Source organism: Silurus aristotelis, assembly GCF_946808225.1.
Source record: "Silurus aristotelis genome assembly, chromosome: 27".
NCBI classification, from domain to species: Eukaryota; Metazoa; Chordata; class Actinopteri; order Siluriformes; family Siluridae; genus Silurus; species Silurus aristotelis.
The window spans coordinates 12,890,314-12,902,463 of NC_139600.1; the positions used below are offsets into that span (position 1 = coordinate 12,890,314).

General features: G+C 36.2%; 1 protein-coding gene across 2 annotated transcripts in view; it reads left to right on the top strand.

Moving 5' to 3' along the window:
• Positions 1–12,150, top strand: part of LOC310721284 (serine/threonine-protein kinase MARK1-like) — a 51,565-nt gene that overhangs the window by 33,122 nt on the left and 6,293 nt on the right. For both annotated transcript variants that reach the window (XM_083532844.1, XM_083532845.1), the window contains exons 9-17: positions 250–369; positions 484–583; positions 1,832–1,944; positions 3,664–3,820; positions 4,698–4,870; positions 5,372–5,460; positions 6,803–6,958; positions 7,599–7,850; positions 12,035–12,079. In XM_083532844.1, coding sequence (XP_083388970.1) covers positions 250–369; positions 484–583; positions 1,832–1,944; positions 3,664–3,820; positions 4,698–4,870; positions 5,372–5,460; positions 6,803–6,958; positions 7,599–7,850; positions 12,035–12,079 — 1,205 coding nt within the window. The remainder of the gene's footprint in view (positions 1–249; positions 370–483; positions 584–1,831; positions 1,945–3,663; positions 3,821–4,697; positions 4,871–5,371; positions 5,461–6,802; positions 6,959–7,598; positions 7,851–12,034; positions 12,080–12,150) is intronic.

Here is a 12,150-nt window from a genome sequence, read left to right on the forward strand (position 1 = left end):
AACTAATAAATTATTAGCAGTCTTAGATCATGAGGAGGGACTGGGAAAAGTATGTGTATGAGCTGTTAGTATAGAAACAATATATTGAAAAATATCAGTTTGAGGTAATTTTTTTTTTTTACTGATTTAGAAAAATAATGCACTCCTTCTTACGATCATTATGCATACAGTATATATATGGACATAAATAATATGGACCTGTGTTCTTGAGTTATTTATGTTATTTTGGTCATGTGTGTTGTCTATTAGGAGCTGAGAGAGAGAGTTTTAAGAGGAAAGTACCGCATCCCCTTCTACATGTCTACAGACTGTGAGAACTTGCTAAAAAGGCTATTAGTGCTAAATCCCACCAAACGGGGCAGTTTAGAGGTAACGTTCCTGTTTTCTTTTTTCTTTTAATTCCTTAAATTCTCATTAGTATTTGTTTGTAGTTGGGTATAATTTATTATTAGTATTCTTATTATTAATTTGTATTTATTTTAGCAAATCATGAAGGATAAATGGATGAACGTGGGCCATGACGATGAGGAGCTGCAACCTTATACTGAACCAGAACCTGTATTCAATGACAGTAAAAGGATTGGTAAATGTCCCGTCCAACACTCAAAACACTAAAGATGATTCAGGATGTACTGCCATAAATCATATATAACAGTTAGTATTCCAACAAAGTACTCCTGGACAGTTGATGGTTTCCCTGCACACCCGCTTCAACTGTTATATAGTTGATTATTCAAAAGCAGGTGAATTGGGGGCAGGAAAATACACTGAAATGTGTGGAATAGGGGATACTTCAGGACCAGATTTGGCAACCTGTGTACTTAATCAGCTTACAGCTCGCATAAGAAATATCCTACATGCTAGACTTTATTTTTAAAAGGCATATTTTCACATATCACATGTTCACACATCATAGTTTCAGTTTTTAAAGTTATTAAATAACTTTATATAAAAAAAAAAAATAATGAAAAAGAACAGAAATGCACATTTAGGTTTAGAACCTTAATGAGTTTACAGTTTTGAGGTCATGTGATCCACTGAAGCAAGGGTAAGGCTTGGGTGTACAGTAAGTCTTTCAAGGAAATGCAGACGCACATGGAGTATCCACATGAGACGCTCCATAACAGCAGAAGGTGACTTACAAGTGCAGAGGAAACAGGAACTCTAAGCTGCGGAAGTTTGTCAGAATAAGGCACTAGCACTAGCATTGCATTTACTATAGAAGTAGAGAAACTTTTTGCAAATGGCACATTCAACATTTTATCTTAACACTATATATATATATATATATATATATATATATATATATATATATATATATATATATATATATATATATATTCACACACACTATGATTTGTGTACACACTCCTAAACCATTTGTGACTGAATACCAAATTGTTACCAGAATACCAGATAGTCTGTATTTTTGAAATATGTGCTAAGGCAGTTTCACAAGAAAATCTAGGTGCGTTAAGCTTTCTGTTTTTGCACGATTATAGAATTTCAGGTAGATTTCATACATCAATTCTTATTGACTTATATACTTGAAACTTTTGAATTATTGAGTTCTGGCGCCATCTTCTGGTGATCTATGATAATTATCTATTCACATGACGTTAGATGAATCGTAGTGTCATTCTCAGGAAATACGTCATGTATGAGTATAATAACAGTAAATACCAAATTTAGCCATTATTTATTATTTCATATTAATAATACCTGCATTAGTGTTTTAGGTTTCTAAGTGCTCCTTTAATTGTGATCATTTGCATGGACATGCATCTGATAAGAGAGTTCATCTGCGCTCTTTTACATCTGTGTTCCTCAGAGCTGATGGTGACTATGGGATTCCCAAAGGATGAAATTACGGATGCTCTTAAGGGACAAAAATACGACGACGTCATGGCGACTTATCTATTATTGGGAAGGAAACCTCCAGAGGTTAGCACACAAATGTAACAGCATTGATATTTAACAGCAGATATTTATTCTGCAAGAGACGAAGCATATCAAGGAATTAATCTTTGAATTTAGCATTTAAGCATCTATCTAATCCTAATTATATAACATAGATAGATAGATAGATAGATAGATAGATAGATAGATAGATAGATAGATAGATAGATAGATAGATAGATAGATAGATAGATAGATAGATAGATAGGAGGTGGTAGGTCAGTGGTTAAGGCATTGGACATTGGATCAGAAGGTTTAAATCCCACCACCATGCTGTCAGTGCTGGGCCCTTGAGCAAGTCGTAAAGGCGGACGGACGGACGGACGGACGGACGGACGGATTGATAGATAGATAGATAGATAGATAGATAGATAGATAGATAGATAGATAGATAGATAGATAGATAGATAGATAGATAGAAAGTTTGGACTTCTATCATTTTTGTATAAAATTTATGTCAAGTTTCTTGGTATACAAACATGCTAAAATATTATATATGTATGTAATGAAGTGGTGAAAGGAAACCTGAACCAACATGGCTACCATTCCATACTTTTGCCACATGCCATGCAATTATGTCTGGACTGTGTACATCAAGGCTCTGAAAGTGTTCTATAGAGAGTCAAATGTGTCCTGGAGTGATATCTGTTCTGAAATATTCTGCCCAGTTACTGCACCTAAATCATACTGAACTGCTCTGGGATGAAGTGGATCACAAGGTCAGAAAGAAATCTCCAACTAGTGAAGATCATTTTTAGTATGTTCTACAGAGACACGGCCAAAGTATTTCAGATGAATGTTTGGAGAAACGAATTGTCCGGATGTGAAGAGTGTGTAAAGCTGTTATTCATAATGAGGAAGGATTTTTCACTGGAAATAAAGTTAAACATTTGTACATTTTTATATATATATATATATATATATATATATATATATATATATATATATATATATATATATATATATATATATATATATATATGTAAAAATCACCTAGTTTGTTGCACAGATATTAAAGGAACATGCATGTTTAAATGATGAAGGACTATGTGTTTCCAAACGTTAGACAGACACTGTAAATGACTAGTTTACAAGCAGGATGAACAATGAGATACAAGTCAATTTTTTTATTCTTCACATGAATAGTGTGTCACATTCAAGCCTTTCTGAGTAGATGTTTGTAGGACTGTAGGGTCCTGTGAGTTGTGATTCGAAGCCAGTAGAAGCCGGGAAGTTAATTGGTTTTGCTATGGCATTATAACCAGCTTACGGATCAGTCCGCTGAGTCTGCATCACAACCACTGTCCACCAAATGACCACCAAGTGCAAATGTTTTAATGCTTTAACACAACTCATGACAAATTTACTTCAGAAGGAGGATCCTAAAATCCCTGATTAGAGCATTTATCAGACTGGGCGTTTTTCTTTCCGAACCTTGTCCTGGTGGTAGTTTTTCATCCTTCTTATGTGTTCAAAATAGCTAATAAAGTGAATACACTATTGAACTAGACTGTGTTCCAGCATTGAGGCATTGCTGAATGAGTTATTTCCCTCAGGTAACATCAGAAACATCCATTTTCCAGCTTATATTATCAATTTTCCACCTTTTTATCAATTATAGATTCAATTCTAAAATATTAAGTGTAACATTTTATCTGAATATCGAAGCAAACATCTGTTTTGTTTTAATTTTTTTCCCCTCAGATTGATGGCATAGAGTCTGTGCCCATCAGTAATTTGTCTCCCAGGCCCCGTCCTACCAGTGACATCAATACCAGCACTAGCCAATCCCCTTCCCACACCAAGGTCCAACGCAGTATATCGGCAAATCAGAAGCAGCAGAGACGGTTCAGTGATCACGGTGGGATGATATAAAGACAAGCAAAGTAACAAAGCTCTCACTTTCCAGTGCTAACTAGTGATGGGAATATCAGATCATTTTAGTGACTTGGTTCTTTGAATCTCGTTCATCAGGATGAGCGAATCTTTATTTGAGTCATTTAGTTCATTTCGTTCCATTGGCCAGAAATAGAATAAAATGTTACTTCTTTTAATAAACAGATCCCCCAAAACGTCTACATACACGATTTTTGACTACAATTCCAATAATGAAAATATGACAAAGCAGCTAAAGACAAATTATGATCAACAGATTAAGTAGCTTCACCTCTCTGTGTCTTTAGTTCTTTTGTCATGTGACTTTTATAATTATTGTAACAAAAATGTCAAGATTGAACACATTTTTTCTATTTATTGCATTGTGTACGAGAGTCACGTGATAAAAATGTTAACGATTTGGACCAGAGGTTATGTGAGATGAACTACTCAATTCCTGTGTAATGCACTGCATATAGCGTCTGTGGGAGTCACGTGATAAAAGAAAGAGCGACTCGGACTAAAAAAGTCTAGAGATAAACTACTCAATTCTGTTTCCTGTACAGAACCTACAGAGATTTTCCGATGCTCTGCTCATGCGCGTTCAGTAGAAAATTAACAAATCATTCTTTGAGACGACTCGTTTTTTCTGAGTCGTATTAAAGAGTCGTTCGGACTAAATGAATCCTTCAGGAACAACCCATCACTAGTGCTGACAGTTACGCTCTTACAGCATCTCCTGTGCTCTCTGACATTAATTGATAGTATTTGAGTAAAACCCTTTGAGTGAACGGCATTTATATAAATTTTTGTATTTTTTTTTCCACATTTACTGATATTTTATTGTGTGCGTATACCTTCAGTGGGTCCCTCAGTCCCGCCTGTAGTGTCGTACACAAAGCGCAGCTGTCTAGAGAGCGAACAGAAGGAGGAGTGTGAGAACTCGCGCAAGCTGCTGAGCTCCAACTCAAAAGGAGACGTACCAGCGTCTCCTCTGGCCGCCCTGGAGAGGAAAAAATCTGCTACATCAGCTGGAGTGAGAACGTGCACTCATTCTGTCACACTCCTATTTCATAACTTTTTCTCAGATTTCTGTGCACTCATTGTCCACACAGCCCACGGTGCTGTACACGAGAACAAAACCAGTACGTCTTGTTAATTATTTGATAGCAAACCAATCTTAATGGGGAAATGTACAAAATTATGATTATTTTACAACATTGCAATACGTATTTGCTGTATGTTGATTCAATAACTACAGCAGTTTTAGCAATTAAACCACTTTATTGATTTGTCACCTTCAACACACCAATTGAAACTCCGCCCACTCTTTTTTTTCCTAGAAAAACACAAGAACCCATTAACTCTTCTGTTCGCACATGTGCAGTAGATGAAACATGACTTAACATATGGAGGCCGATTTACAGATGCACTGTTTTTGATATTAGATTTATATATATATATATATATATTTATATTTACATGGTTATAGATATTTTCTCTGTTCTGACTAAATGTCTGGGATTTTTGTTTGTAGACTAATGGAGGCTTGGCACGCAGGAACACATACGTGTGTGAGCGGTCAGCTGACCGTTCCTCCACCATCCCCAATGGCAAAGACAGCAGGTAAGACACTTGTAAAATCTAAATTTAATCACATAAAATATTTTTTAATGGTAATAGGTGTTTTGGAGCTGCTACAATTAGTACTAAATATCTTGTTAAGGTAGTGTGGGGGGGGGGGCATCAGGGCCAGCAAGGCCTTCACTACAGGCCTAAAAGTAGCTTCAAACTGTTGCTTTAACTCAGAGGTCTGCAAACTTTATGATCAAAAGAACCATTTTGGACCCCTTTCTGGCCAAATCAAATTTGCCTGGAGCCACAAAAGACATGTGACTTTGGGGTAGGGTGGTCTGTAGGGTGGTCTGCTCTGGCCACACGGAGGCTTTGTCATTGGTACACATTTATATATAAGGCTATTCTTGGTGTGCTTCCATCCTATTTATGTTCACTTCTTATGAAAAAAAGTGCTGGTCATTACTCTCTCCGTTCCCAGGCTGTTGTCTTGCTTTCTGTCCCACATGTCAGTACTGAGCTGGGTAAAAAGGCCTTTGTTTATTCTGCTCCCTTTACATGGAATTTGCTGCAGAACAACTTAAAACTTAGTAAATTGATTCCTTTGAGTGTTTTTAAGTTAAGAATGAGATCTTTTGAGTTGGACTCCCTCACATGTCAATGTTTTTAATTGAGATTTCATTGTAAGTGCATTATTGGCTTTCAAACTGTTTCTATTAATTTATTTGTCTTTATTTTCATGTTTTTGTGTGTCTTTGTACGTATGTAATGATGTGATGTAATTCAGCTGCCTATCTTGGCCAGGTCTCCCTTGCAAAAGAGATTTTTAATCTCAATGGGCTTCTCCTGGTTAAATAAAGGAGAAATAAAAAAATTAAAAATATATATATATTCATGTAGAATTATTAGCTATTTTTCCATTCTACAACAATTCCCAGAAAAACTGTGACTAAGGTTAAAAGAGACGGGTTGATTTGTGTTCATCGGGTTTCTTTCTTTAGTAATAGTCATTCATTCTGACTGTACAAGATTCTTGTGTGTGATGCGATGCTCTGTTATACTGCGTTTCTGTATGATATTGATGGTTTCTATAGCCGTGGTGTCATAAAATAGCAGAGTCAGCATTGCTATGAAAGAAGAATCTCGTCAGTCTATGTCACTGACTCAAGATCAAGTACAAATGCCTTGAGTTACCTTTTAAGGTAGTGGTCTGGTAGCACAAAGAGACTACCAAAGTGACAAGTCAGTAAAAAAAAAAAGAAATGAGTGTTAATAGACACAGCTGTATACAGATTTCTTTAATGCTGTGTTGCATTACAGTGGATATAAATGTATTTTAGTTTTAGTCTTTCTCTGTCTCTCTATATAAATATATCACTCTCTCTCTCTGCAGCTTAACAGAGGTCTCAGGCAGCACTACGTCAGCTTCCGGTGCCACTTCGGTTCTGATGCCTACAAGACAGAGATACTTGAAATCCGTGTCTTCCTCAGGCGCTTCGTCCAAAACCACGCTGCCACCTATAGAAGACAACAGCGAATACAAGGGAAGGTGAGCAAAAATCGTGGCGAATCCACAGACACACTGTACTCGCATGCTTTGCTTTAAATCACCAGCAGGTGGTGCCATTTCTTTCATTTAGCCTTTGAGTCCATATTACGATTTGATATGAAAATGACATTGCCACGTGCCAACTAGAGGTCGAACAATAGTGGATTTTGCCGATACCGATAGCTTATCTCGTACTTGCCGATAAAATCAACCGATATTTTAAAGAAATTTATACTGAAATAAACAAACAAACTTAACACTTATGAAAAAAAAAATACTGAACATTATAAAAAAAAAAAAAAGGACTGGATCATGAAAATGTGCTTAATAAATATGAATATATTCATTAATCAATATAATGATGTAATCAATTAAATAAGAAATAATAAATATAATATAGCGTTTGCTGTGCTCTCTCCGTGCAGCGCGCTGTTTAAGTGTAAAACCAACGGCATGTGGCGTCAGTGATTCGCCTCTAGATGCCGCTCTCGTAACAACAGCAAACCAGAAGCTGGAAAAACTATCTGTATTGATTTTTGCCGATAGCCAATCAACTAACAGAAATCAACTGTGGTCGACCTCTAGTGCCTAGTGCACATTCGGATTTTATAACGCGTATTCCCTCTGTTCTTTTCCTCAGTCCAAGTACCAGGCCTCCGTCCACCTCGCCCTCCGATCACAGCATCAGCACTCCAGAACGCACGCATTTTCCCAGAGGGACGTCCAGCCGGAGCACCTTTCACGGAGCGCAGCTACACGAGCGTCGCAGTGCCACCTACAACGGCCCACCTGCCTCGCCCACCCTCTGCCATGACACAGGCGCCCTAGCACCAGCACGCCGGGGCACATCCACCGGCATCATCAGCAAAATTACCTCCAAGTTTGCACGCAGGTAAACGGCGTCAGCGATGTGTTTTATCGCAGCGATTTTTTTTCTGTCTTTCAATTTACACATGACTTTACACAATGCATGTCGAGCTCGTTTCTGTTATCACTTATGTAATAGCAGCTCTAACACAGAGTTTCCAACTTTCAAAACAAACCCTCCTCCGCCCTGGTAATATTCCTGTGGCTGAAAAACAAATTACAGTTAAAAAACGCACGTTATTCTTTTAGAAGATCAGATTTGCAGTTAACCTGGAGATTCCTTTAAGAATACGTCATGCGAGATTTTTTTAATTTTTGGATAAGAGACATTTTTAATTATCTGATGCACCAGAAGTAAACTGGACCACCCAGAAAAATGCATGTGGACATAAACACAACATTTGAAAAAAAGCAGAAAGTGTCTGAATTGGTATTTTTAAAATAATCAATATTGCTGCTCAATTGTTATTATTACTGAAAGAAAATACCGTGACGTACAACATCACTGGGCATAATAGCATTTAGTTTTATTGAGGCTGTGTATAGGGTTCCACCCTGTCCACCCTGGGTAATATCTGATTGCATTCAGTGAATTATCAGCCTTAGATAATGTGATTGCGCCACCACAAATGTTCCTGCTCATTCGTGGTTACTATAGAAACAATAATGTCTAAGAATAGTAATGAATTAAAAATGAATGTACCAGATACGAGAATTCAAATGTGGCGTGTGGGATGAAGATAAAACTGCATCTCAGAGAAATATATGTATGCTTAGCAAAACAAGTCTTTCTATATATATATATATATATATATATATATATATATATATATATATATATATATATATATAAAATTTTTTTTTTAAAAAGTAGTTTTGACATTGTGTATTATGAAGCAAACAAATGAAAGCACCATGGCCATAAGAAAAAAACTCATAATTGGAATCTGCTTTGTGCAGCTGAGGATGAACAGCCTAAACAACCACCGAATTAGTGTGAAAGTACAAACTCAAGGATGATAAGGATGGATTTGGACTGTAATTAATATATATAGTGTGCTATAATGGCTTGAGGTATACAATGGCCATGAACAGTTTTATATTTAAGTGTCCATCAGTGAACAACCTCAACAATGATGGAACTATAGTGAATGGACATTCAGTGTCACCCACAAGCTCTCTTTTGAGTCTGGTTTCTCTCAAGGTTTCTTCCCCTTACCATCTCAGGAAGTTTTTCCTCGACATTGTCGCCACTGGCTCGCTCATTAGGGATAAACTTCTAGGCAGAGGTGGAAGGAGTAATAAAATATTGCATAAGTAAAAGTAGTGTTAATTCAATGAAATTTTGCTTAAGTTCAAGTTACCGGGTCTAGAAATCTACTCGAGTAAAAGTAAATAAAAAGCTCATTTGAAATGTAGAGTAAAATTTAGACAGTTCCTTTTTTTAACAGCAGGGGGTGGAGTGGGGGATTCTAGTGTAAGGACAAGGGCATATAAATCTCAAACTAGTAGTTTTAAATTGAAGGAAAACCTTTATAAATTAAAGTGCAATAACAAAAAAAGAAATACAATTAAAAAAATGTAAAACACTACAGTCAATGACTTGAGTCTAATGTGAGTTATGCACTTTCGCAGAAAATCTCTTGTCATAATGTCATTTATGAGAGAAATAGCAAATGCAGATTCAGAATTCAGACAGCAAACACACACAGTGAACAACTTTTTATTGGATCACTGCATCACTGACGTCTGTCCGTCTCCATCTTTTTTTTATTTAAAATGTGGTTTTGTGCAATACTTTAAGCAAAACATACTTAAGTAGAAGTAAAATTACACATTTTAAAAACTACTTTAAAAAGTACAGTACAGTAAATGTAAATACATTAATTTCCACCTCTGCTTTTAGGGACTCATTTGGAATGCTTTTATATATATATATATATATTTGTAATCTATTTATTTCTGTAAAGCTGCTTGCTCAGTGTTAAAAGTACTGTACATATAAAACTACATTGAATTGAATGGTATGCAATAGTTTTAAGACCTTTTTAGATAATAGTCATGTGAAATCATCAGAATGACGAAACCCCTCTAAAATGTATTAATGTCTCTGGAGACTAAACTGAAAGTAAATAGATTAAACATACATCATCCTATAAAAGTACAAATTGCACAGATAGCAATCTTACAGCACACACAGCATTATTAGGTTTTCTATTTCCTGTTTGTTATTCAGAGGAGACGTAGCATCCAGCAAGCATTATAGATCCGATGTACTCGGTATAAATAATATACAAATGTGTTCCATTGCATCTAAATAACAGATAATACGCTGTAGCAATGGATATTTTCGATGGATATTTTCAATTTATAGTCCACCCATTGAATAGCTGTCAATATAACAATAATAATAATAATAATAATAATAATAATAAAGGCATCACATTGAAGAGCATTTACATATTCCAGCACAGCTGTATTTTAGGATTGGAGCGTGCGTTATGCTACTACTAATATAAGTATGGATAGTAAACCCTGGATGATTTTCAGCTGTATCTTGAACGCCTTATCGCCACTGTTTCTGCTACAACCCCAATTCCAATAAAGTTGGGACTCTGTGTAAAATGTAAATTAAAAACAAAGCAATTATTTACAAATCTCATAAATCTATATTCTATTCACAAAGAAAAAACATATCAAATGTTTAAAATTAGAATATATACCATTTTAAGGAAAAAACAAGGTCATTTTGAAATTGATGGTCTCAAAAAAAAGGTGGAACAGGACCATGTTTTCCTCTGTGTAGCATCATGGCTTCTGTTCCTATACATCTGGTAACTAAGGAGACCATTTGCTGAAGTTTTGGGTGAGGAATGTTGTCCCATAGTTTTCTGATATGGGATTTTAGCTGCTCAACAGTTGCAGGTGTTCTTTGTTGTATTTTTCTTTTCATAATGCCTCAAACGTTTTCATATGGTAAAAGGTCTAGACTGCAGACAGGCCAGCGCCCAGATTCTTCTACTACGTAGTCATGCTACTGTAATAAATGCATCATGCAGTTAGCATTCTTCTTCTTCTTCTTTTGGCTTTCTCCCATTAGGGGCCGCCACAGCGGATACCATACCCCTCTGTAGTAGCATTGTTTAGCTTTAATATGCAAGGCCTCACCAGAAAAAGATGTTTTCCTAATAGAAGCATTTGTTGCTCGAAAACCTGTATATGCCGTTTAGCATTGATGGAGCCTTTCCGAATGTGCAAGCTGCCCATTCCACAGACACTAATGCACTCCCATACCATCAGAAATGCGGCTTTTTAAACTGAGGGCTGATAACAAGCCGGATGATCCCTCTCCTCTTTAGTCTGAAGTACATGGTTTCCAAAAATGTTTTTATTTTAATCCAACCACAGAACAGGTTTCCATTTTGCCTCAGTACATTTTAAATGAGCATTGCAGCATTGGATGGCAGCATTTTTGGATCACGCCTTCTTCTTTGCATAATCGAAATTTAACCAGCATATTTGGATGACCTAGCAGACAATGATTTCTGGATGTGTTAATTAGCCCATGCAGTGATTTCCATTACAGAATCATGACTGTTTTAAATCTGTTAGTCATGACTATTTTTACCCAATCAGTTTACTAATCTGTTGTATATTAACCTAATTAATTGCAAAATGCTTCACTAACTGTTAAATTTTTAAAAACACTTGCTATTTGTTGCCCTGTCCCAACTTTTTTGAGATGTGTTAAAGCCATCAAATTAAAAATAATTTCCTTAAAATCTTACATTTCCTCAGTTTAAAATATTTGATATGTTTTCTAGGCTCTATTGTGAATAAAGTATGGGTTTATGAGATTTAAAAAACCATTGCATTTTTGTTTTATTTGCATTTAAATGCTAATAAACGCCTTTCTCTGTGTGTGTGTGTGTGTGTGTGTGTGTGTGTGTGTGTGTGTGTGTGTGTGTGTGTATATATCTATACACACACACACACACACACACACACACACACACACACACACACACACACACACACACACACACACACTAACTCCAAAAACTTCTTTGCCACATCTTGATGTTGCTGCGCATGTGGCCAATTTCACCTCAAAAAGTCTAAATCTTCTGTTTGCCCACTACCACTTTGTACCACTCTGCTTTGTGTGTTTCGGACATGGTGATTATTGTTGTTCTGATTTTTTCTGAGGGTTCCAAGTGAAGGGGAGGCAAGTGGAAAGTCAGAGTCGCCAAGGTAATTCTTTATTTTCGAAAATGTATGTATTGTACAGGTTTATAAAAACGTCAGAGAGACCGTCTTTCCCA